The 25,226-nt window shown below is 59.9% G+C and overlaps 1 protein-coding gene across 1 annotated transcript in view; it reads left to right on the top strand.

The window, feature by feature from the left end:
* Positions 1–25,226, top strand: part of DHX37 (DEAH-box helicase 37) — a 28,498-nt gene that overhangs the window by 1,245 nt on the left and 2,027 nt on the right. The window contains 24 exon segments of the mRNA XM_045457122.1: positions 2,427–2,596; positions 5,416–5,528; positions 6,967–7,032; positions 7,034–7,298; positions 9,175–9,323; positions 10,386–10,478; positions 12,094–12,190; positions 13,060–13,173; positions 13,354–13,455; positions 13,700–13,814; positions 15,016–15,111; positions 15,295–15,377; positions 16,079–16,229; positions 16,843–16,919; positions 17,251–17,483; positions 18,965–19,076; positions 20,274–20,380; positions 20,475–20,663; positions 21,634–21,758; positions 22,233–22,349; positions 23,614–23,786; positions 24,462–24,576; positions 24,724–24,861; positions 25,052–25,146. Coding sequence (XP_045313078.1) covers positions 2,427–2,596; positions 5,416–5,528; positions 6,967–7,032; positions 7,034–7,298; positions 9,175–9,323; positions 10,386–10,478; positions 12,094–12,190; positions 13,060–13,173; positions 13,354–13,455; positions 13,700–13,814; positions 15,016–15,111; positions 15,295–15,377; positions 16,079–16,229; positions 16,843–16,919; positions 17,251–17,483; positions 18,965–19,076; positions 20,274–20,380; positions 20,475–20,663; positions 21,634–21,758; positions 22,233–22,349; positions 23,614–23,786; positions 24,462–24,576; positions 24,724–24,861; positions 25,052–25,146 — 3,095 coding nt within the window.

Below are 25,226 nucleotides of genomic sequence, written 5' to 3' on the forward strand. Positions count from 1 at the left end.
GTGCACAAGAACACTGATGTCGAAAAGGACTCCCAGGCGCTGCTGGGCCCAGCCGGTGGAGAAAAGGCAGGGTGGGCAGCTGGGGAGACCCAGAGCCATGTTTGGGATATGAGTGGTCTGGGGGTCCTGTTCCATAACCCAGGCGGCCAGGGTAGGCAGGCAGGTGCTTGAGAGAGGCCGTTCCTGGGGGAGATGGCAGTTCGGAGTCATCTGTGAGTGGATGGGGTTTGTTCATTTCAAGTCCAGGCTCGATTAGCTCACTGAGGGGGTGAGTCCTGCCCTGGAGAAGGATATGGGGAGGAGAGCTCTGGGTGTGTGGTTGTGGGTGCCGTGGAGGGGGACCCACCATCCGCATCAGATGTTGCCAAGGGGTCAGGGAGGGAGAGAGGGACCTCTGGATGTAACCAGGGAAGCTGTCCATGACCTGCATGGGGCCACTTGTGCAGGAGAGGTGAGATGAAGTGACTGAGTCCGTTCAGAGTTGTCTCGCAGGCTCCTGAAAAGGATGCGGTCCCAGGTCGGACTCACCCAGCTGAATGCCCGTGGTCCCTGAGGTCCAGCCGAGTTAAACATCAGGAAACAGTGGGTCTAGGCTCTGGAGATGGACAGAGGGAGAGCAGGGCCGCTGGAAAGGCCTGTGTCCCTTGACCCACGGCCTGGCGTTCTGTTCTGCACTCTCGTTGGGCCTGAAAGGCAGTGAGGTTACCAGACAGAATTTTAGGGTGGGAATCTGGAGCCTGAATTCCCTCCTGAGAAGTCGCACGGATAGGCTGGGGGCTGACCAAACCGCCTAACATCTCCATGCCTCAGTTTTCTCATCTGTAAAACGGGGCCAGGAGGAGCAGTCGTCCTACCCCCGTCGGAGTTTTGGAGGAGGTGATTGGAGCAGGGGGGCCTGAGGTCTCTTGGACCCAAAGATTGGGGAAGGTTCTTTCCCACCTCAGGACATCTCCAATTAATCCCCGCCTTCCTGAGGGGCCAAGAGGAGGCTTATAAAAACATCCATCACATCGCCTGCCTTCTTCAAAGAGCCTTCCCCAACCACTGACCTAACATCGCCACCCGCTGCCTGATTTTTGTTTTTATCACTTCCCTTATTATTTTTTTTTTCTATAGTACTGTGGTTCTCAAATTTTTGGACCGAGGACCCTTTTACGTTCTTAAAAACTGAGGGTCCCAAAGTGCTTTTGTTGGTGTGGCTTCTATCCATCAAAACCAAGAAATTTTGAAACCAGTATATACGAGCACACACTTTTTCAGCTGTGAGAGCAGCTACACGTCACACGATTTGGAGCCTCTGGAAAATGCTTGCTGTACGCTCGCTTTTTTTTTTTTTTCTTTCTCGCTTTTAATTCTATTTTGTGCGAGAATTGCACAATGGATCACTTGCATTGCTTAAAATTGTCTCGTTCTCTCCTACGTTTTGTGACACAAGGCAAGATGGACGAAGCCAGAGGAACTACTGAAAGTCAGGGCCCCCACGGAACACGGGAGAGGGGGGCCACAGCAGGTTGAGTTGAAGAGTAATGTGGTAGCCGAATTTGGGTCTAGATTGTATACTTTCAGACTGTGACATTTATTTTTATTTTTATTTTTTTTTATTTTAACATTTATTTATTTTTGAGACAGAGAGAGACAGAGCATGAGCAGAGGAGGGTCAGAGAGAGAGGGAGACACAGAATCCGAAACAGGTTCCAGGCTCTGAGCTGTCAGCCCAGAGCCCGATGCGGGGCTCGAACTCACGGACCGCGAGGTCATGACCTGAGCCGAAGTCGGACGCCCAACTGACTGAGCCACCCAGGCACCCCCAGACTGTGACATTTAAAAGTAGGTATGGTACATGGGGCGCCTGGGTGGCTCAGTTGGTTAAGGGTCTGACTTCGGCTCAGGTCCTGATCGCACGGTTCGTGGGTTCCAGCCCCATGTCGGATTCTGTGCTGACCGCTCAGAGCCTGGAGCCTGCTTCGGATTCTATTTCTCTGCCCTCCCCAGCTCCCTCTCTGCCCCCGCCCAAAATAAATAAACATAAACAATTTAAAAAATATAAAAGTGAAAATAGATATGGTACAAACTCAGTACTTAGTCCCCTGCGTGTCTGAGGAGGACGTTGTACCAGTGCTCTGAAAATAGTTTTGACCTCACAGGTCTGCCGAAAGCAGGCCACATTCTGAGCGGAGCACTGCTGTCCCGTGTACCCTCCCTCCTGGCACCTGCTCTCCTCTGCCTTGACCTCTAGGGTGCCGCGTGGCGGGTGCTGGGTGGGCCTGCACCCCCGGTCCTGTGGGGGCGCTCAGGGGGCTCACACAGGGGTGGGGAGGCCACATGGAGCCTCCCCGCACCGAGCCGGTGGCGTTAATGTTGACCGTTACTCGGCCTCCGGAGTCTCCGGTCCCTGGGCCAGGGTTCAGGCAGGTGTGTCTTTCCAGATCAGGGCACGCTGAAAGGAGTTGACGCAAGCAATGCGCTGGTTTTGCCGGGAAAGAAGAAAAAGAAGCCCAAGGCCCCTCCCCTGGCGAAGAAGGAGAAGAAGCCTCTGACCAAGAAAGAGCGGAAAATGCTGCAGAAGATCTTAGATCAGAAGGAGAAAAAGAGCCAGGTACGCCTGTTGTGGCAGGGTCTGCGCCCGGCCCCCCAGACTGCGGAGGGATGGGGTCTGTGTCCCCCAACTTGATCTCTTCCTTGGGACTGTCCCGTAGAACTTTCCGGAATGCGGGGTGTGCTTTGTGTCTACGCAATCCCATACAGTAGTCGCTAGGCGTGTGTGGCTAGCAAGGTGGAGGAATTGAATTCTTTATGTGATTTAATTAATTTAAATTTGAATGGCCTCCCCGTGGCTGGCCCTTGACTGACACCGCTCCAGCCTTCTCAGTCTCAGACTGACGGGCCCAGGTTTGTTGAGGCCAACTGTCAGCGCAGAGCCGGATGTGGGGCTCAAACCCACAAACTTGAGATCACGACCTGAGTCAAAATCAAGAGTTGGACCCTTAACCAACTGAGCCACCCAGGTGCCCCTCCCTTCGTACTTCTTTGCAGAACAAATTTTATATTGGGAAATTCAAACCTCTACAGAAGCAGAGAACCTAGTGTAATGGACTCATGTGTCCTTGTCACCAGTGCCAGCGGCTGCCAGCCCAGAGTCCCCTCGTCATCCCTCCTGCTGGCCACTTTCCCACCTCCGGGGTCAAAGCCAGGGAAGCATAAGTCTGTGCTGAAACAGGACCGCAAACTGAGCAGCTTAGGATAGAGTTGTATTCTGTTGTGGTTCTGGAGGCCGGAGTCTGAAATCAAGGTGTCGGCAGGGCCTTGCTGCTTGTGAAGCCTCTAGGGGAGGGTCCACCAGCTTTGGGTGGCCCCCAGCGTTCTTGGCCTGTGGCCTCATCTGTCCAGTCTTGGCCCCTGTCTTCACGTGGCTGTCCTCTGTGTGTGTCTTGTAAGGACACTTGCCTTGGGATTTAGGACCCACCTGGATAATCCAGATCTCATCCCGGGATCTTTAACTTAATTACATCTGAAGAGACCCTTTCTCCAAATAAGGTTGCATTCTGGGACAAGAGTTATCCTTTGAGAGGGCAGGACACCATTGTGTTTATACATAAACAGTTTCAATTGTATCTCTAAAATAAGGGCCATTTAGAATAACGGCAAGAGGGGCGTGAGCATCCGACTTCGGCTCAGGTCATGATCTCACGGCCAGTGAGTTTGAGCCTGCGTCGGGCTCTGTGCTGACAGCTTGGAACCTGGAGCCTGCTTCGGATTCTGTGTCTCCCTCTTTCTCTCTGCCCCTCCCCTGCTCGTGCTCTCTCTCTGTCTCTCAAAAATGAATAAATGTAAAAAAAAAAAAAATTTTTTTTTTTTAAATAACCCGCAAGGCCATTAGCCCACCTAAATTTTTTAAAAATATCAACTTTCCCTAAATGGTCGAATTTCCAATTGTTTCATAAATGCTCCCCTAGCCCACCTATTTATTTTTCTTTCTCTCCTCCCCCCCCCCCCTTGTCATTTATTTGTTGAGGGAAATCAGGTTGCTTGTCTGCGGTTTCCCACAGTCTGCGATTTTAAACCTTCATCTCTGTGGTGCAGTTAAACACACCCCTCTGCCTCCGAATGTCCTGGAAATGCTATTTGGATCCTCAGCTGGGACAAAACGTTCTCTGGCCCGCATTGCCTGCAGTGCAGAGACCGAGAAACGCCAATCTGGAGACTTCCTGGGGTTCACATTTGACCTTCCACCAGGATCACTACACAGGGTCCCCTGCTCACAGCCCTGACACTCGGCCCCCGGAGCCCTTTCTGCAGGGAGGCTCACGGTCCGCGAGTGTGTCCTTTTAAAATCCTGTGCGGTGTTTTTTCTCACTGTTCCGTACGTGCTTTTTCCTCTCGTTGATTGCAAAATACGTAGATGGGAGCACATATACAATGCACGTTTATAATTTCAAGAAGAAGAAAAACTCCTGAATGGTTCCTCAGCGGAAAGAGGCCAACTGTCCCCGCCTCCACATGCTGCTTTCTAGAAGGTGGCACAGGGACCGCTTGCCATATCACACAAGAGCCTCCCCTCCCTCTGACACAGCGGGGGAGCCCCGCTTTGTACACGTAAACCCTCCTTTATTATACGGTCTCCCGCGGATGGGCATCTGGATGGTGGAGAATTGCTTGTGACACACAGTGATGCAGAGAGAGCCTTGGTCCAGCGCCAGACTCCAGGGGTAGACAGCCACCACCGCAGCTCACGTGAATGTAAGGCCCCCGGCCTGTGATGCACTTATAATTGGGCGTTGGGTTTAAAAAGCCTAGATGTTAGCGCAGCCGAAATCTGATGTACGGTCTCCCTTCCTTTTTTTTTTTTTAATTTAATGTTTTAAGTGATCTCTTTTATTTATTTATTTATTTATTTATTTATTTATTTAAAAAAATTTTTTTTTCCAATGTTTTATTTATTTTTGGGACAGAGAGAGACAGAGCATGAATGGGGGAGGGGCAGAGAGAGAGGGAGACACAGAATCGGAAACAGGCTCCAGGCTCTGAGCCATCAGCTCAGAGCCCGACGCGGGGCTCGAACTCACGGACACGGACCGCGAGATTGTGACCTGGCTGAAGTCGGACGCTCAACTGACTACGCCACCCAGGCGCCCCAGTGATCTCTTTTTATAATTCTTAAATTTTTTTTAAAGTTTATCTTTGAGAGAGTGTGAGCAGGGGAGGGGCAGAGAGAGAGAATCCCAAGCAGGCTCCCTGCCGTCAGCACAGAGCCCGATGTGGGGTTCGAACTCACGAACCGCAAGATCACGACCTGAGCCCAAATCAACGGTCAGACGCTTCACCAACTAGGCCCCCCGGGCACTCCCCAGGTCTCCCTTCCCTTCTGAAGAGAGGGTCGCCCTGCCACATGTCTGACACTGTCATTTCCTTCCCCAGCGAGCGGAGATGCTACAGAAATTGAGTGAAGTCCAGGTCTCAGAAGCCGAGCTGAGACTCTTTTACACCACGTCCAAGCTGGGCACCGGGAACCGCATGTACCACGTCAAAGAGTGAGTCGGGTGCCCCTCCTGCCAGGGCCCCGGGGGCGGCCTCACAGGTCACCGAGCCTTCCGGGTTGAGCGTTAGGAGGAAAGACGCCTGCAGCGGCCCCCGTGCTAACACGCCTCCGCCGCTTGGGGGCCTGGGTGCTGCTGATTCCCGCCCACACGCGCGGACCTTCTCACTCATGCGGGGTCCTGCGTGACCCGTTCTTCCAGCTCTGGCCCAGACGATTAGGCTAGACGTTGCTTTCAGGTGATCAGGGATTCGGTTCAGCTTATTTCTGAGCGCAGAAGTGTGGCCTTCCGGGTGTCACAGGCTTGGTCCCTTCTGGAAGCTGGAGAAGCTGTTCCTCCCCTCTCCCCCGGCTTCGGGTGGCTGCCAGCCGTCCTGGGGGTTCCTTCCTTGGAGATGTGACGCCGCGGTCCCCGTCTCCGCTGTGTCTCCCGGCATGGCTCTCTGTCTTCCGTGGCCTTCCTCTGTGTCTGCGTCTTTTCTTTTAAGGACACCCAGGCATTGGAGTTGGGGCCCGCCCTGATCCAGGATGCCCTCATTTCACCCGAATTACATTTGCAAAGACGCTCTTTCCAAGAAGGTCACATTCTGAGTCTCTGGATGTGAATTCTAGGGAGACACTGTTCAACCCAATACCACCCACGGTCCAAGATTTAGACTGCAGGAGTCGGGGTGCACCTGGGTGCACTGAGCATCTGACTCTTGATTTGGGCTTTGGGATCGAGCCCTGCATTAGGCTCTGCTCTGAGCTTGAAGCCTGCTTAAGATCGTCCCTCTCCCCCTCCTCCTCCCTCCCTCTCTCCCTGTCCCTCTCCTTCTCCCTCTGCAATAAATAAACATTAAAAAAGAAAAGTTGATCCAGGTTCCCGCCTGGTCTTGTGCCACACCAGATGGCACTCTCACAGGGCAGCTGACCCTTAGATGGAGCCCATGTGCCTCCCCCCCCACCCCGGCCACAGACCCACAGGACACGGCCGTCTTACTGTCAGCCTGCTCCCTGTAGGCCTTGTGCATTTATGGCTGCTCTGAGTGCAGACTGTCCCAGGCTCTCCTCTAGGCCCCGGGGATGGAGAGTGCACACAAGTAAAATAGGAAGTAAGCTTCCCTTAAGAAGCCTGCGTTCTCATCATGGGGAGATGGGCAATAATCAAACGAATACATACGTATCTAGTGCTGGGAAGCACCAGGCACAAAGTAATGCAGGGAAAGAGGATGGAGGGAGATGGGAGAGTCTCCCTGATGGGTGACATTTGAGTGAAATGAGGGAGCACTTCTGCATAGGGAGCGGGAACAGCATGTGCAAAGGCCCTGAGGTGGGAGAGGGGCGTGTCCTTTGAATCCCGGCTTCCGAGGGGTGTGTCACAACACAGAGCTGCCTGAGGTCGACCGGCCCATCCTAGGGCTTTCGTGCCTGACTTCTGGCCGTGCCGGCAGGAGGTCTGACGAGATGGAAGCCCAGGGGCAGAAGATCAGCAGCCTCAGCGGGGCCCATCGGAAGCGCCCCCCGCGAGGAGGCAGAAGATGAGTCATCCGAGTCCTCGGTGGAGTCTGAGCCTGATGAGGCCCCTGCCGCCGAGCCCGTGGAGGAGGCTGGTGCGGGCCCGCCGCCAGCTCCACCGGGGGCGGGGGCCGGGGGCCCCGGCTCCAGCGGCCAGCCCTCTCTGGCCGCGACGTCGTCGGTACCTCCCGCAGCAGCCCCCACCGTGGCCAGGCCCCCAGTGAAGCCCGCCGTCTTCATCCCTGTGAACCGCTCCCCCGAAGTGCAGGTTTGCTGCTCCGTGTCTGCGACGGGCTCTGAGGCTAGCGTGGTGGGGGGTTGGGGGTGTGGGGGCGGAGGGGCGTCCTGTGCCTCGAGCGGGTGGGATCCCTCCCGTGTGCCGGTGTCCTCGCCCAGAACGGGAGCAACTGTGCCCTCCTGTAGGGTCGGCGTGGAGACGTGGGCGGGTGCGTGTGTGGACGTGCCGACTGCAGGCCCGGCACGGGGTGGCGGGGGAGGGCAGCAGACAGGGCCCCCGCTGTTGTGAACGGAGGAGGCTGGGTGCCAGGAAGGGGGAGAGCAGGAGGGCCTGGGGACGCATCTGGGGCAGGAGCTGGGAGACCAGCAGGAGCGGAGGAGAGGGGGCTGTCCCACACTGAGAACCGCAGGAGCTAAGGCCCTGAGGCAGGAGGCCTCCTGGGTCCTAGCGGGGCTGTGGCAGACCGCACGCTGTTTTGTGGAAACCGGAGGGATGCGACCAGCTCCTTTCCTTTAATGGAAAAAAAAAACCGGAAAATATCAGCGCAGCGTTCTAAGTAAGCATCAGTACTGTTCATTGAAACCGGGATTTCAGTTCGTGTGCTCGGGTATAATTGGGGCGAGCTGACGGCTCTGAGGAACCACCCGGTGTGCCCCTGGGTTCATGCTACAAAGATTTGCTCGTGGGTGCCGTCACATGGCTGCTGCTGGTGCGGGAATCTCTTCACTCGGTCCCTGCGGGCCCCGGGCTGCCCCCGCCCCAGCTTCAGCCCCTTTCTTTCTCCGTGGCTTTTCTCCATACGTGTTCCTAAGCCGTTACGACAGGTCGACCACCTGTTTTGATAAGTGACGTCGTATCACTCGTCTCCCTGCACTTTGATTGCTTGGTCAAGTCAGTTTCACGTTTCTGAGATTTATTCGTCCGTGTCGGTGCGGTAACCGAAGTCCCCCTTATTCTGGGTGCTTTTCCCCCGCTGCTCTCGAGTATTCGGGCGTGTGACTAGAGCACAGGGCACGTATTCTTGCGAGAATTCTTCACATGCACGCAACTTCCTCTCGGGCAGTGTCGGCAAACTGTAGGTCACAGCCATGACCGGGTCACGAGATGACCAGCACTCTTGGTTTTGAAACAAAACGGAGTAGAATGGAGACGGAACAGAATGTTTTAAATCCGCACTTAGCATGCTTCACGTAATGAAGGTGTAAGCCGTGGGTCGTAAAACTTCTGCACTATATAATAACGCCAGATCCTTGACCAACGGGGGCTAGGGGCTCCGACCCCCCTCGCGGTCAGAAATCCAGTGCAGCTTTTGACTCCCCCCCAAACTTAACGACTAGTAGTGTACTGTTGACCGGAAGGCTCAGAACACAAAACAGTTGGTTCACACGTGGTTTGTATGTTATGCGTGTCATATGTTTTCTGTATCCTTAAAATAAAAGTAAGCTAGAGAAAGAAGGTGTTACTGAGGAAATCGTAAGGAAGAGGAAACATTTATAGCCTTGTACTTTTTTTTTTTTTAAGTAATCTCTGCAGCCTCCATGTGTCTTGAACTCACGACCGCGAGATCACGCTCTACTGACTGAGCCAGCCAGGCGCCCCTAGTCCCATACTGTACCGAAAACAGTCCGTGCGTGAGGAAGCAGACCCCCGCAGTTGTTCAGGGGTCGGCTTTGCGTGCTGGGCTGTCCCCGAGGACACCCGCTCTGGCACGGGAGGACCCCACTGCCGCCTCTGTCCCCTGTAGCAGGGCCTCACTGGCTTTGCTACTCACGGCATCCACACGCCCACGGCCTCCTTTACAGAAACCACGTCACCCTTCGCAGTCTCGCCGATCCCCTCTGCCATTCTGCGGGGCAGCCCCCCCCCCCCCCCGATTCCCCGAGCACTGACTTCCTCTCTTTGCCAGGAAGAACGGCTAAAGCTCCCAATTCTTGCTGAAGAGCCAGTGATCATGGAGGCGGTGGCCGAGCACCCCATCGTCATCGTGTGTGGTGAGACCGGCAGCGGGAAGACCACGCAGGTGCCACAGTTTCTCTACGAAGCAGGCTACGCCAGGTGGGGGCTGGGGGCTGGCCCCTCGGGCGACCCCCCGAAGTTACTATGAGTGGGAGCTCCCAGGGCCCTAATCCAGGCTCCGCCGTTGGGATGCCGTGTGGCTTTGGGCAAGCTGCTTAACTTCTCTGGGCCTTGGTGTCCTCCCACAGTCGTTGCACCTACTTCACACGGGTGTCGTGTGCACGAAATGAGAGACTTCGTGTAAAATGCTTAGATCAGCCCCTGTCACGCGGGGCGGTGTGTTTATGAATGTCGCCTCCTGTTGGCACTTTTGAGCCGGGTGTGTCACAGGTCCCCAAGACCACCCCGGGTTCATTGATTTGCGAGGAAGGCTCACGGGACCCAGCGTGTAGTTGTACGTGTGAGTGCGATTTCTTAGAGCAAAAGAACACGAAACACGATCGGCAGAGGGAAGAGGTACACGGGGTGAAGTCTGGGAGAACCGGGCACAGGCTTTCCGAGCCCTTTCCCGGGAGAGTCACACGGAAGCAGTCCGTGTAAAGAGCTGTCACCAGACGAGCCGAGTAGAAACTGAGCGCCCAGGGTGTCTGTTGGGGTCGGACCCCCTCTCCCTGGCACCTACCCAAGTCCCAGGCGCCCAGAAGGAAAGCCGGTGGTCAGGATGAACCACGTTGTTGGTACACACAGTCCAGGCACGGAGAGCCCCCCCTTATCAGGATCGGGAACCCTCCCGAAATTCGGATCCCAGACCCCAGCCACCCCCGACCCAGTAAGCAGACCTTTCTAAGGGGACCAGCCGCGGGCTTCTGTGCTGCCTGTCGTCCGCTGTCCCCTTGGCAGGTCCTGTGACTCGCAGAGCATTTGCTCCGGGCCAGCTCCAGCCCAGCCTCCCGTCTGCAGCTGGCTGCTTTCCCTTCCACTGTGACTCCCACGGCGTCTGTGTGCGGACCGCCAGGCTGTCCCCTTTTGCTGTCAGGCGGTGCCTTGTCACCTCTAGGGAGGGCCACTCCGTACGTGGAGTCCTGACGGGGAACCGTGTGTGACCGTGGGACTGACAGGTGGGCCCGAGCACTGCTGACGTGTCTTCTCTCCCTCCCACAGCGACGACAGCATCATCGGCATCACAGAGCCCCGCCGCGTGGCTGCTGTGGCCATGTCCCAGCGGGTGGCCAAGGAGATGAATCTGTCACAGCGGTGAGGGCTCTGCGTCCTGGAGGAGGGAAGGGGGTGGTCCCCCGGCTTGGCCCCGGGCGCGCTCTCCAGGAGGAGCAGAGCAGCCTCGTGGGCGCTGTCCGTCTCCAGGGTGCTGGGTGGGAGCGTTGCTTCTGCGTCCGAGCGGAGGGTCTCCTCCCGCAAGAAGGCTTTCCGCCCTCTGGACGGCAGGAGCTTCCTGGGGAGGGGCCGCAGGGCAAGGACGAGCCCGCCAGGCCCTCGGGCTCACTCCGTGCCCAGTGCCCCGAGGAGACCGCGGTCCTTTCTGGGGCTCGAGGGCGGAGCAGAGTGGCAGGTGGCCAGACGCAGGCAGGCAGTGATTACTGCTTGCCATGGTCCAGTAGTTCTGTCTAGGCAGGGCTCCCGAGTTCGGGTCCCCTGCGGGCGGCGAGGCTTTAGGACTTGATGTGGAAAACCGAACAAAGCAGGCAGAGCGCCCGCTTGAGGGTGGCTGGGGCCGCGTTTATACCGCACATGCCTGGGCCTCGGCCCGCACCGGGGCATCCAGGTTTGAGGGGGTAGCATGTCTACTGGGCCTAAAATTGAGAAAGTCTCCTTCATCTGCCCTCTCTCTGAATATTTACTGAGCGGCACCAGCTGTGGGCCGGCCCGGCCCCGGGTCTCGGGACACGGTGAGCGAGACAGAACGGCCCGCCCTCCTTGGACTGGCGTGCGGGTCGGGGAGGCTTGTTGCGTGCGTGTGTTGTGGGGGCAGGGTGCCCCCAGTGTGTTTCCTGTGGATTGTTCCAGACAGTCACAGGCACAGACAAGCAACCGTGGGCATCTCTGTATTTCTCCTCTTCGACTTGTACGTAAACGATTCATATTGTTCACCCTTCTGAATCTTTCCCGTTGTATTTGATGGTATGTGTTGGAAATAGTACATACAAAGCTGTCCTTCTTGGTCACCATTTTTAACTTTTTTAAGGGAATGTTTATTTTGAGGGAGAGAGGGAGAGCAGGACAGGGGCAGAGAGAGGGAGAGAGAGAATCCTGGGCAGGCCCCATGCTGTCAGCGCAGAGCCCGACGCGGGGCACGATCACACGAACCGCGACATCGCGACCTGAGCCGAAATCGAGTCGGACACTTAACTGAGCCACCCAGGCGCCCCCTCTTTAACTTTTTGTGGAAGCTTTTAAGCACACACGAAAGTAGAAAGCGTAGCGAACGAGCCCCCGTGGACCCGAAACCCAGTTCGGTGATGGTCAGCTGGTGGCCAACTTGGTTCTGACCGTGTGCCCTGCACCCCAGGGGTGCAGAGCTGCTCTTGGAGAATTGCTTCCTCGGGGTTTCTCTGTTGGGCTGGAAGATCAAGGCTGTATTGCATTTCTGTGCGAGAAGACGCTAGAACAATTTCAGCGCCCTCACCGTGACCGAAACCCTGTGACACGCTGGAGGGCCCTCCGGCCCCCGTTGTCTCTCTTCCGAACAGTTGTTCACCGTTGGTCGTTCAAATCGCGCTCCGACCGAGGTCCGCGTTCAGCCGACCTGTTTTTCAGAGGGCGGTGACAGGCCTCTGCCGTCCGCCTCCGTGTGGCCACGTGGCTGCAACCGGTCGGGACCTTACCTGCCCTGAGCTCGAGTCTGTCCCTGCAGGGTCGTCTCCTATCAGATCCGATACGAGGGAAACGTGACCGAAGAGACCAGGATCAAGTTCATGACAGATGGCGTGTTGCTCAAGGAGATCCAGAAGGTTGGTTGCTCGTCTCGTCTCCGGACGCAAGGCCAGCGAGCCTGGGGCGGGCAGTTCGAGCGCTTGTCATGCCAGCACTGTGTCACCTTGGGCAAGTTCCTTCCCCTCTCTGAGCCTCGTCTTCTCCATCTGCAAGCCGGTACCTTCCTCACGCGGTTGTTTTGAAGCAGAAGTTGTACGATGCGTGAACGCGCCTCAGCGTCGCGCCTTGTAGGTGCTCGTTACGCGGGAGCTCGTGTCGTTAGGATTTGGTTCACAGACTCTGTGCCTCGGCCACACGCGTGTTGCTCCTTGCTGGCTGTGTGGCGTCCACCTGGGCAGAGGTCTCTGGGGAGGGCAGAGGTGACGCCTGCCCCCTCTGCCCTGAGGCCGGCCAGGGTCACCCAGGGAGGTGGCTGTGAATGTGGCTCTGGTGTGGTTGACTACGGCTCCTCTCTGTGTGGGAGACGCTGTTCCAGTGTCCTCGGTCCTACCCGCCACCCCCTCGTTCCCTTGCCCTGCCTGTCCTCTCTGTTCTACAGGCGTCTGGATTTGGTAGCTCGCCTCTAATAAATGGTAGCTGCCCGTTCTCCAGCAATTTCTCTGCCAGGCACCAGCCCCCAGGCTGCATACTTTACGGATGGTGTTTGTCACGGAAACCTCCCTGTGACCCCGTGAAGTGGGTCCTGTTGCCCCATTTTGCAGATGGAAAACAGACACGGGGAGGTGAAATAACTTGCCTGAGGTCACAAACCGGGACCCCCCGGGCCAGTGCTCCCGGATCCGTGCCAGCTGTGAAGGGGGCTCCTGGAGCGGGAATTCTGGGGTGTGAGTGATGCCGGAGTGGCTCGGGCCCAGGCTGGCGGGCCTCACCACACCCCCCTCCCCAGGACTTCCTGCTGCGGAGGTACAAGGTGGTGCTCATTGACGAAGCCCACGAGAGGAGCGTGTACACGGACATCCTCATTGGCCTCCTGTCCCGCATCGTGTCTCTCCGGGCGAAGGTAGGGCGGCGGGGTGGCGGGGGTCAGGTGAGACAGGGTCTCCTGAGCTCGGGGTCCCCCGGGCCCAGGGGCAGGGCTGTGACTCTCGGGGTGAGCGGCCCCCCTGTGATTCCTCCCCCTTGGCATCCTGGGTCCGGCCGTGTTCCCCTTCCGTCCGTCACCCCATCTGCCCTCCCGCAGAGGCACCTGCCGCTGAAGCTGGTTATCATGTCGGCCACGCTGCGGGTGGAGGACTTCACGCAGAACCAGCGGCTCTTCGCCCGGCCGCCCCCGGTCATCAAGGTAGCGCCTGGGTCGGCATCTCGGGCCGGCGAGGGGGGAGCGGGGCCCGTCAGCTCCCGCAGCGGGACGCCTGGTCTCGAGGCCGCTCCCGCAAGGCCCCACTCCGCTGGTGGAGGCCGAGACCGGGAGGCCTTGGGGAGCTGCGCGCGCCGAGCGGAGAGCTCCGGGGTCGCAGGGGCCGGGGACGGGGGAGGCACCGAGCTCAGCCCACCGCCCGCGGTGCCCCTGTGGGCGTGTGTCCCAGGTGGAGTCCAGGCAGTTCCCGGTGACGGTGCATTTCAACAAGCGGACGCCGCTGGAAGACTACAGTGGCGAGTGCTTCCGGAAGGTCTGCAAAATCCACCGCATGCTGCCACCAGGTGAGGCCCCGGCGGCGGGCGAGGCCGGGTCTCCCCTCCGGACCCCCGGCCCCACCTCTCCGCGCTGGCTCTTTCCTGCTGGCGGAACGTACACGAGTTGGACCTTTTGAACCGGTTTTAAGTATATAATCCGGAGGCGTTTAGCGCCTTCCCAAGTGCAGGCTCCCCTCGCTCGCTTTGCCTGATCGTACTTCGCGGCTTCTGCACTTAGACGAGTTAGGGTTCGTGGCGATCCTGCCTCAAGCCAGCCGATCGGGCCGCTTTTCCGACAGCACTTGCTTCCTTCAGCGTCCGTGTCACGCGCTGGCGATTTCCACGGTATTTCAGACTCTCCCCCTGTACGTTTCCAGTGATCTGTGAGCAGCGGTCACCACTCCTGAGAGCTCCGGTGATGGTTAGCAGTTTTTAGCGATATTTTAAATTGAGGCATCCGCGGCGTCTTTTTAGACAGTGACGCCATCGCGCGCTTAGTAGGTTACAGCATAGCGTAAGCGTAACTTCCGTGTGCACAGGGCAACCCAGCAACAGCTGTGACGCTCGCTTGTGTCACTCATTGTGACACTCGCTTCTCGGTGGTCCGGGACCAGACCCGCGGTATCTCTGAGATGTGTCCGTGCTGTGCGGCCGTCCCCACCATCCACAAGGGAAACTCTGTCCCCGTTAAACACAAACTCTCCATCCCCCTGTCCTGGCCCCTCCCCCCGTTCTGCTTTCTGTCCCGACGCATTTGTCTATTCCGGACATTCTGTACAGACGGACTCGTTCGATGTGTGGGTTTTGTGCCTGGCTTCTTTCACGTAGTGTTGCTTTTTTGGGGTTCGTCTGTGTGTTTTCTGCCGTGTGGACGGACCATGCTCTGGTTGTCCATCCACCAGCTGACGGACACTTGGATTGTTCCACCTCTCGGCTGTTGTGAATGGAGCTGCCGTGGGTATCTGGGGACAGGTCTTGGGTTGCGTCCCTCTTTCCCGGTCTCCTGGGCTAATGCCCACGAGTGGAACAGCCAGGTCGTGCAGGGGCTCTGTCCAGCTCCCTGTCACACGTCCTCTGTGTGGGAGGCAGCTGCCGCTGCATGTCTCTGTGGCTGAGTCCTGCCGTGACTGGCTCTTCCTTACGCCCAGCTCTTGGCAGGTGGTAGTTGCTAAGTAGATGTTTGCTCCACGAATGACCGGGTAGCCGAGGGATCTGGTTCTTTTCGCAGGGGGCATCCTGGTGTTCCTGACGGGGCAGGCAGAGGTGCACGCGCTGTGCTGCAGGCTGAGGAGAGCCTTCCCACACGCCAGACGCAGGCCTCCAGGTACCCCTGCGGCACTGGGCCCCAAGAGCCTCCCTGTATGAGAGCCGGCGCCTCGCCCGCCCTGCCGTTCCCCAATAAATGGCCAGCAGTGCAGTGGCCTTACTCGGACGGTGAAGAACAGAGCCCTGGTAACCCGCGTGTGGCCTCAAGACATGTCCCTGCTGAATCTGCTCCTTCTTACAGAAAAGGAAGATCAGGAAGATTCAGTAGAGGAAGTGCGGAAGTTTAAGAAGTCAAGGACAAGAGCGAGGAAGGCCCGGGCAGCGGTATGTAGAGGCTCGTGGACGCCTGGGGACTCTGAAGGTACCTTCTCTGGTGGCCAGTGGCCCCGTGGCATGTAGATGCCAATGTAATTAAAACGAAATAAAAATAAGGTTGTTTTAATCAAATTCTATCAGACACATTTCAGGTGCTCAGTAGCCACCTGGGGCTGCTGGCGACCGTGCTGGGTCCAGAACATTCCTACCGTGGAAGAGAGTTCTGTTGGGTGGTGCTGCCCTAGAGGCCTCAGGGTGGGCTGTGATTTGAAGGTTCCCTGTGCTGTGGGCCAGGAAGAAGTTTCTGGAAGGCCAGCCCTGAGGCCAGGAAGAAGCTTCTGGAAGGCTGGCCGTGAGGTCCTGAGCAGGGCCTGTGAGAATGTCTGGGAGGGCAGGCAGAGCAAGGGTGTGGAGTCCCACACAATGTCGTTGTGGTTCCGGGGGCGATGGCGTCCTTACTGGGGGGTCACTTGCCCCCGCCCACTGCGTTTTGGACCTGCTGGGCGGCGTCGTAAGTCCAAGTGTCGACTGGTCCTCATGGCAGCCCGTTGAGACAAGCTCTGTGGTCGTGCCGGCGTTGAGGCGAGGAAGCGGGCAGAATGGTTGTGAGGGCTCACGGGCAGTGCTGGGCCTCGTTCTTGGACGTGCTCGTCTTTCCTGCCTGTGACCATGTCTCCTGCAGCTGGGGTTCTACTGTCTTCTTTGTCTAGACGTTGCCGCAGATCAGTCTGGACAGCTACTCGGTGTTGCCTGCAGGCGAAGGCGACGAGGACAGGGAGGCGGAAATGGACGACGACGAGGAGGAGGCGGCCCTGGGCTCCGACCTTGACCTGGACCTGGGGGACGACGGGGCAGACGGAGGTGTGCCCTGGGCAGGGCCCCTGCTCGCGCTCCCTGGGTCATTCACTCGGCAGGGGTCTGCAGAGCGCCCGCGGTGTGCCAGGCCCCGTGGTTAGGCCCAGACTTGGTGGCCTGGAGCTCAAGAGGGCCGGGCTTTGCGGCCGCCTTGCGCCTGCTGTTTGCTGACTTCCTATAGCTGCCTGCAGACAGACCCTCCAATGTCCGTAGTGTCGACTGTGATGGGCATGCCACCCCCGGGCTCAGCTTTGCTGGGTAAAGGCGGGCCTCAGGGCTGGCTTGGGGGGGCTGCCCGATCCCAGGGCCCCCTGTACGGAGATGGGCCCACGGCCTTGTGGGTTCCCCGGGGGCACCCAGCTGGCGGTAGGGCTCGTGGCCAGATTCTTCGCAGCAGACTCTCCAGCGGGGTGGGCGTCCCCCCCCCCCCCCCCCGGAGGAGGGTCGTGGGGCCTGAAGAGCCTCCAGGAGCCTCTCAGACTCAGCCCACACTGTGCTGGTCTGGGGGGGCGGGGGGCGGCGCCTGGTAGCGAGTGCAACAGGTAGGGGGACGCGGGGCAGCCTGAGGTGGGCTCCCGCGGGTGGCGGGGAGTACCAGCCGGCCCTGCTTTCTCTGCAGGTGCACAGCCGGATGCGTCGCTGCCCCTCCACGTGCTCCCGCTCTACTCCCTGCTGGCCCCGGAGAAGCAGGCACAGGTAACTGTGGGCTCCTCCTGGCCTCTTGGGGACGCCTCCTAGGGGCACTGAGATAGGGGCAGGTCAGGCCCGGGGCTGTCCTCCTCAGCTGTTAAGTCAGCGCCCCCAGATGGGAGAGGGCGTTGGGATCTCCTTGGAGAACAGGAACGCGTCCCTGCATTTGCGCTGAGCGATGTCGCGGCCAGAGGCAAGGGGAGGGCTTGTCCACCTTGCCACCCGTGGGCCCCCCCGGCCTGGCCGATTTCTCTGGGGTCGAGAGCCCCACGTGTCTGTGCCACCAGCTCCTTCCTGATTCCGGTGTTTTGCGGCCTCTGCTCCCTGACAACCCCAGGTCTTCCAGCCTCCCCCGGAAGGGACACGGCTGTGCGTCGTGGCCACCAACGTGGCCGAGACGTCCCTCACCATCCCGGGCATCAAGTACGTGGTGGACTGTGGGAAAGTGAAGAGGCGTCACTATGACCGCGTCACTGGCGTGTCCTCCTTCCGAGTCACCTGGGTGTCACAGGCCTCAGCCGATCAGCGGGCGGGCCGAGCGGGCCGGACGGAGCCAGGCCACTGCTACAGGTGGGACTCCCCTGGCCTCTCCAGTGACGTTGGGGGTCCCTCTGCAGCAGCCACCACTGAGGAGCAAGGAAGGGGGCCCCCGCCCCAGTCTGCAGTGAGTGCCGTGTCCCCCTGGGGATGGTCCTCGGGGTGCCGTGCAAGCCCTTGTTGGCTCTCAAGCAGTCACTGCTTTCTTTATTCTGACCCTTAAGCGATAGTTATTTTTAGCTGTTTTGTTTTCGTTTTATCTTGTTATGGCTTTGCGGAGGTACCGTTAACGTACCGGAACTTTGACAGTTTTGAAGCGTGCGCTTCTCTGGTATTGGGTGTTCTCAGAACCGTGCAGGTGTCCCCCAGTCCGTCCCAGATGCCGTCACCCCAAAAGAAGCCCCCATCCGTTAGGCGCTTTCCTCCCCTTCCCGTCCCCTTGCTCGGACTGGTGTTTCTGCTTCCCCTGGGTCTCTCCCTGGGGTGGGGGGGTTGGGGGGGTTGCTGGGTCACATAGTCACTCTTGCGCCTTCTGGGGCCCGTCAAGCGTCTCCCGCAGCGGCTGCCCCACTGTGACGTTCCCAGCAGCCGTGCTCGCAGGTTCCCATCTCCCCACATTCTCGCCAACGTTTGTTCCTTTCCGTTTTTTTAGACCTGCAAGTGTGCGTGGTCGCTCGCTGTGCACTTGCTTTGCGTTTCCCCGACGGCCTTGAGCGTCTTTTTGTGTGCTGTTGGCTATTTGTCTGTGTTCTTGGGAGAAGTGTTTGTTCGGTTTTTTTGCTTATTTCTTTAACGGGGTTCTTTTTCCTTTATTGTTGAGTCGTAAAAGTTCTTTACCTGATCTGTGTATTAGCTCCGTGTCAGAGGCGTCATTGGCGAATATCTTTCCCGTCTGTGTTTTGTTATGGTTATTCGATCACTTTATAGCTGGGTTTTTTGGGGTGTTTGACATTGTTTTAAATCACGAGAAAAGGGGGGCGCCTGGGTGGCGCAGTTGGTTGGGCGTCCGACTTCAGCCAGGTCACGATCTCGCGGTCCGTGAGTTCGAGCCCCGCGTCGGGCTCTGGGCTGATGGCTCGGAGCCTGGAGCCTGTTTCGGATTCTGTGTCTCCCTCTCTCTGCCCCTCCCCCATTCGTGCTCTGTCTCTCTCTGTCCCAAAAATAAATAAACGTTGAAAAAAAAAATTAAAAAAAAAAATAATAAAATAAATCACAAGAAAAGGAAATTGGGAACCTGTGTAGAGAAAGCTAGTAAGGAGCGACAGTAGTCTCGGGGACTGTGTGCCAGGCACCGGTCTCCCTGCATGTGTGGCTTCGGACATCTGTGCCCCAGCCCCAGTGAGTGCCCTGCTGGCTTGGCCTGTCCCGCGGGAGAGGGAAAGAGGCAGGAGGAGGGTCAGTGCCGGCCCTCGTAAGCGTCCTGGTTGAAATCCAGTGCCCGGTAGTTTGGTGGAGCTGCTCTTTTATTTATTTATAAAATGATGGTGTTCTCTCTGGTGCTTCCTCCCCCCCAGGCTCTATTCATCTGCGGTTTTCGGTGACTTTGAGCCGTTTCCTCCTCCTGAAATCACCCGGAGGCCGGTTGAAGACTTGATCCTTCAGATGAAAGCACTCAACATTGAAAAGGTCAGTGGCGGCCCCCGGCCCTGCCAGCACCCCGCTGAGCCCCCAGCCCCCGCTGAGCCCCCAGCCCCCGCATGGGCCAGCTCCTGAGATGCAGGGGATCCAGGAGCGGAGCCCCGTGGTGCTGGCCCAGCCACCCGGAGCGCTCTCGTGGGACGCTGTGTCCACATGTGCCCACGCTGGGCCCTCCCACCTCTCGAGGCACTCTTCCCCCGGGGCTGCACCCCTGGAGCACCCGGGGGACGAGTGCCTGGGACGGAAGCCACACAGGGAAGGCCTGCCCACTGCACAGAGACCTGTCGCTGTCCTTGGGGCTCACAGAACGTTCTGTTGACACGGTCCTCACATGGCACCCGTCCGGGGGTCACCTGCCTTTCTGCTGCTCCACAAGGGGTTGTGCAGAGAGAGAGAGAAAGAGACGGAGACCCCGGACCCATTAGTCCTTTCCCGTTCCTTCCACCCTGACCCCCTGGGCAACCAGCTTTCTGTCCCCGTGGCTTTGTCCGTTTTGGACGTTTTGTATAAAAGGGATCGTTCTCATAAACGTCCTCGGGCGTCACCCACGCGGTGGCACGTGTCAGTACTTCGTTCCTCTGTACGGCTGAGTATCGCTCCGTCGTAGGGCCAGGCCGCGTCCTGTCTGTCCCGCTGTTGTCGGGCACCTGGGGCGTCTCCACCTCTGGCTGCTACGCACAGAGCCGCTGTGAACGCGGCCATGTACGGATTTGTTAGAACACTTGTTTTGAGTTGGTCGCGCTTTCTCAGGTGCCCCCATCCCCGATCCCGGTCTGTCTGTCCCCTCCCTCACCCTTTTGCTGCTTGAGGACGTCTGCTCCCGTTCACTTAATGCGTTTGCTCTGGTTGAAGGGGCCCCGTGGAGGCGGAGCCCTTATCTGGTGCTTTCTCTGTCTCTGTTGCCAAGAACAGCCCCTGGGACGCACGAGGTGCTCAGTGGATGCACACGTGAGGTGCTCGGTCTGTGCTTTTGAGTCCGTGGGTTGTGTGAACGAAGGGGTCCCCCTGGCACACCGCGCTGGAGTGTGCTTGGGGCTACTTCCTGAGTGCCCGGGGCTGTGCGCAGTGTCCAGACAGGTGCGGGAGGTGCTGTCCCCTGCCAGGCCAGGCCCTGCTGCCCCTTGTGGCCACCATGTCTGCTTCTCCACGTCTCACCGCTGCCCCTGCTGTGTCTCCCGTGCCCAGGTCATCAACTTCCCCTTTCCAACCCCTCCCTCCTTGGAGGCCCTCGTCGCCGCCGAGGAGCTGCTGGTGGCGCTGGGTGCCCTGCAGGCGCCCCAGAAGACAGAAAGGTAGGCAGGGCTGGGGGTGGGGGGAGCAGCGAGCCCCGGGGCCGCTTAGCCGTGCCCCCCCACGCCCCGCCCACCGCACGCCTCCGTCCTCCAGGGTGAAGCAGCTGCAGAGGTCCCGGCTGAGCTGCCCCATCACCGCGCTGGGCAGGACCATGGCCACGTTCCCCGTGGCGCCCCGCTACGCCAAGATGCTGGCGCTGAGCAGACAACACGGCTGCCTGCCCTACGCCATCACCCTCGTGGCTGCCATGACGGTCCGGGAGCTGTTCGAGGAGCTGGACAGGTGGGCCTGCGGGGGCTGCCCTCTGGGGGGGGAGGTGACTGGCGTGTGGGGTGGCTTTGTGCTAACTCGGGGCCTCCCTGAGCTGGCAGCGCTCTGTCCCGGTTCCATCCTGGCAGAGCTCTGCCTTTGCAGAACTTCCGGGGCAGCGCAGACGTCGAAGGTCTGTTGTGTGACGAGCAGCCCGCCGGGGTTCAGCTCTCCCTCTGCCACTTCCGGGCTGTGTGGCCTTGGGGAGACGACTTCACCTCTCTGTGAAGAGAGGGGGAAAGTGGGGATGAGGCCTTAATAACAGTTCAGCTGTCGTCAGGGTTAAAGTAGCAGACGCGAGGGGCGCCTGGGTGGCTCAGTCAGTTAAGCGTCGACTCCGGCTCAGGTCATGATGTTGTGGTTTGTGAGTTCGAGCCCCGCGTCGGGCTCTGGGCTGACGGCTCGGAGCCTGGAGCCTGCTTCGGATTCTGTGTCTCCCTGTCTCTCTGCCCCTCCCCTGCTCGTGCTCTGTGTCTGTCTCAAAATAAATAAAAACATTTAAAAAAATAAAGTAGCGGACACGAGCAAAGCGCTCCAAACCGGGCCTGACGGGTGCCTTAACCTGCGTGTCCGCTCTTCAGGCCGGGGAGCCAGGAGGGTAATTCATCCAGGCCACGCTCGATGGTGGTCACAGCAGGGTTCAGGCTCTTGTCGCTTGTGAGCAGCTCGGCAACATGCGACGTCACTCCTTTGTTGGATCCTTTCTTTGTATCAGTCCCTAGACGCGGACTGGTCGGGTTAGGAAGCAGGCGTGTGTACCATCTCGTGGGCTGCTGGCAGTGAATTTTGATTCTGGGACCTCAGTTGTGTTTGGCGGCGGCCCCACCAGGCATTTCCTCTGCCCCTGCGCCTCCCAGCCTGCCCTGATTAACTAATGCGTTCCCTGCCCCTGTGGCCTGGAGGGCGGCTGGGCCAGTAACCCAGGTGGTACTTATGTTGGCAGACCGGCCACCAGTGACGAGGAGCTCGCCAGGCTGAAGGGCAAGCGGGCCCGGGTGGCCCAGATGAAAAGGGTCTGGGCCGGGCAAGGCGCCTCTCTCCAGCTCGGGGACGTCATGGTGCTGCTGGGTGCGTGCCCGGTGCGGCGTGGAGGGGTCGGGGGCAGGCCTGGGCGGGGTTCCGGGGTGGGGGGAGGGGACAGGCGGGCGTTGGGTGGTGGTTAGGCTGGCCTGGGCGGCGTTCCGGGGGTGGGGGAGAAGGGACAGGCGGGCCTGGGGAGGGGGCTGGGCGGGCCTGGGCGGCGCGGGGGGGGGGGGGGGGGGCACAGGGTGGGGGGGGCGGCGAGGGGGGGTTAGGTGGGCCTGGGGTGGGGGCAGGCTGGCCTGGGCGGGGTTCGGGGGGGGGGTTGGTTAGGCTGGCCTGGGCGGGGTTCGGGGGGGGGGGGGGGTTGGTTAGGCTGGCCTGGGCGGGGTTCCAGGGGGGAGGGGACAGGCGGGCCTGGGGTGGGGGGGCTAGGTGGGCCTGGGCGGGGTTCTGGGGGGTGGGGGAAGGGGACAGGCGGGCCTGGGCGGGGCAGCAAGCAAGCGCCCGCCTCCTCCGCAGGTGCCGTGGGAGCCTGTGAGTACTCCGGCTGCTCGCCCCAGTTCTGCGAGGCCAACGGGCTTCGCTACAAGGCCATGATGGAGATCCGGCGCCTGCGGGGCCAGCTGACCACCGCAGGTACCACCCCCCCCCCCCCCCACGCCAGCCTCCCGTTCTCAGGCAGCACGCGGCAGAGAACTTGACTGTTTTGAGGTTTCAAGTTGTTTTGGGCGACACCAGCCACGTACAGTCAATCCCCGTTACCCACGGATTCCACGTTTGCAAACCCACCTGCTTCCCGAGACTTTAACCCAAACCAGTACTGGGTGCTTCCCGGGCGTGCGTGCCAGCGGGGGGGGTAACGTGCACACTGGTTCCCATCAGGCTGTCTGTCCCTCGGTCTCCTCTTTTCCTTAGTGACATCCCTCTTGTCACCCTCTGCCCCCCACTGCTCACCATACCCCCTTCTCAGCGGCCCCTGTGCCCCCCCACAGTCTCACTCTGGGGCTCCCCACTCCTTGTTCCATGGCCAAGTGGAGAGCCCCTTTTTGCGAGTCGGGGAGCAGCCCCCCACTTTCTGCCCCTGGGCTGAGCCGGCAGAGACCAGACCTGTGTGAGGCCGCGTCGGGAGGCAGGGGCTCCAGGCACAGAGGCTGCCGGGCTTCTGTCTTCTGTCCTTGGGGCCTGTTTGTTTCCTATTTTTCCCCTTTTTTCTCTTTCTTCACCTCCAATGACATCCCGTTTTGCCGAAGGTTTTGTAGAGAAACAGGTTTACGGGGCAAATCTCAGAGCAGAAACAGTCCAGTCTGCGCCCACCTTCCTTCCTGGTCCTCATCCCCTGGTTCTCCACTCTGCCGCGTCCCCCCCGAGGTGCAGGGCCCGAAGCCCCCATCCCCTCTCTCCCCCTGCAAGGTACCCCCACAGCTTCAGACCCCCCTCCTCTGGTGCGGAAGCGTGAGGCCTCGCCTCGTGTCAGGCCTGCCTCAGCAGCACCCCCCCCCCCCGCAGGAGCTTGAGAAGAGATGATCTCGCCCTACCGTGCACGCTTGGGGGGGTGACCCGTTCACGGGTCCCTTCCGGGCACGTGTGCTCTGACACAGAGCCCATCGGGGAAGTCGCGTGCAGGCCAAGCAGGGTCTCCCTTGGTGCCTCACTCAGATGCCCACTAAGGCACTGGGGTCTTGTCCTAAGGGGAGGAGGCCGTGGATTTGGGGCAGGCAGCTGGTTGTGTCCTGCTGAGGACACCCCGGCAACCTCGGTGGAGAAGAGCCCCGGCGAGTAGGTGACTGAGTCGGGAGCTTCACGCCGAGGGGCCTGGGGCCTTCCAGAAGGTCAGGGCGGAGGCAGCCCCGGGCCTCGCCGTCCCCACCACTGCCGTCCTCACACCCGGCTCTCCCTGCAGTCAATACCGTGTGCCCCGAGGCCGGGCTCTTCGTGGACCCCAAGATGCAGCCACCTTCCGAGAGCCAGGTGACCTACCTGCGGCAGATCGTGGTGGCCGGCCTGGGCGACCACCTGGCCCGCAGGGTCCAGAGCGAGGAGCTGCTGGACGACAAGTGGAAGAACGCCTACAAGGTCAGCCTCGGGAAGCGTGCGGGCGGGTCGCTGCGCCAGGCTGCCCTCCGCCCTGCCCTCCCCACCCCCACCCGTCCCCCTCTGGGAAAGCCCCCGCCAAGGATCGGGGTGGGGTCACGGCGGGCTCCCATCTTCCTTTGGGCCTTGGCGTTGCCCCAGCTGCATTTTTGTAGCAGCTGAATTGAGAGAGAAATCACACACCGTACAATTCGCCATCCCGAGGTGTGCAGTCTGGAGGTGTTCAGTGTGTTCGCCCAGCGATGCAACCGTCCCCACAGCTGATTCCGGGACACGTTCGGCGTCCCCAAAAGACGCACGTGCCCGCTAGCAGTGGCCCTCGTTTTCTCCTGATCTCCCCACCCCTAACCCGCTCTGTGTCTCTGCCGGACTCTTGGTGCTGGCGGAGGCGACCGGTACGAGGCGCTTTGTGCCCTCTCTCGCTTGGCATCTCATCGTTCAGGTTCATCCGGGTGCTAGCACGGGTCGGTGCAGCATCCGCGGGGCGAATTCGCCATGCGCACGTCTGCGTGGACAGACGCACGGAGAGCCACGCCGGCGGCTGGCGGAACGCTCTCCTGTTCTCCGGGCTGAGCGTGGGATCCGGTTCACACGGGTCAGTCTCCGCTGCTGTGCGCGCGTCTCCTGGTCTCACGCCCGCTCGCCGTGTCTCCGCAGACGCCTCTCCTCGATGACCCCGTCTTCATCCACCCCAGTTCCGTCCTTTTCAGAGAACTCCCTGAATTTGTGGTCTACCAGGAAATCGTGGAGACGGCCAAGATGTACATGAAAGGTAGCCAGGCCGGTGGCCGGCCCCTCGCCTGGCCCACCGCGGCTCTGCTGAGCTGTGTCCGAGGGACCCTGTCGGGGGAGAACCCGGGAGGCCCTCCCGTGCGGAGGTGCCCGCTGCAACCCCGGCCCTTCTCTTCCTGGCCCGCAGGCGTCTCGGCCGTGGAGGTCCAGTGGATCCCAGCCCTGCTGCCTTCCTACTGCCAATTCGACAAGCCCCTGGAGACGCCGCCCCCTGCCTACTGCCCCGAGAAGGGGCGGGTCCAGTGCCACCGGGCCAGCGTGTTCTGTGAGTTGGGGCGACCTGCCACCGGTCCCGGTGGACACGTGGCCACACACCACGTGCCCTGGAAGCGTGTGGCGCGGGCAGTGTGGCCTCAGCCTTCGTCTTTGGTGGGTGGGCCCAAGGGCTCGGGGCCAGGACGAGGGGCCTGTGGGAACCCATCCCAATCTCTCGCTCACGGGCCCCTGCCCTCCAGACCGTGTCGGCTGGCCGCTCCCCGCGGTCCAGGTGGATTTTCCGGAGGGCATTGACTGCTACAAGCACTTCGCCCGGTTTCTGCTGGAAGGGCAGGTAGGCGGCCCGGCGGCTCCCCCGGCCCCTGGTGTCGTGGGCAGAAGGGGAGCCGGACCCCTCACCCTGTCCTGTGCTGT

Source organism: Leopardus geoffroyi, chromosome D3 (assembly GCF_018350155.1).
Source record: "Leopardus geoffroyi isolate Oge1 chromosome D3, O.geoffroyi_Oge1_pat1.0, whole genome shotgun sequence".
Classification (NCBI taxonomy): Eukaryota; Metazoa; Chordata; class Mammalia; order Carnivora; family Felidae; genus Leopardus; species Leopardus geoffroyi.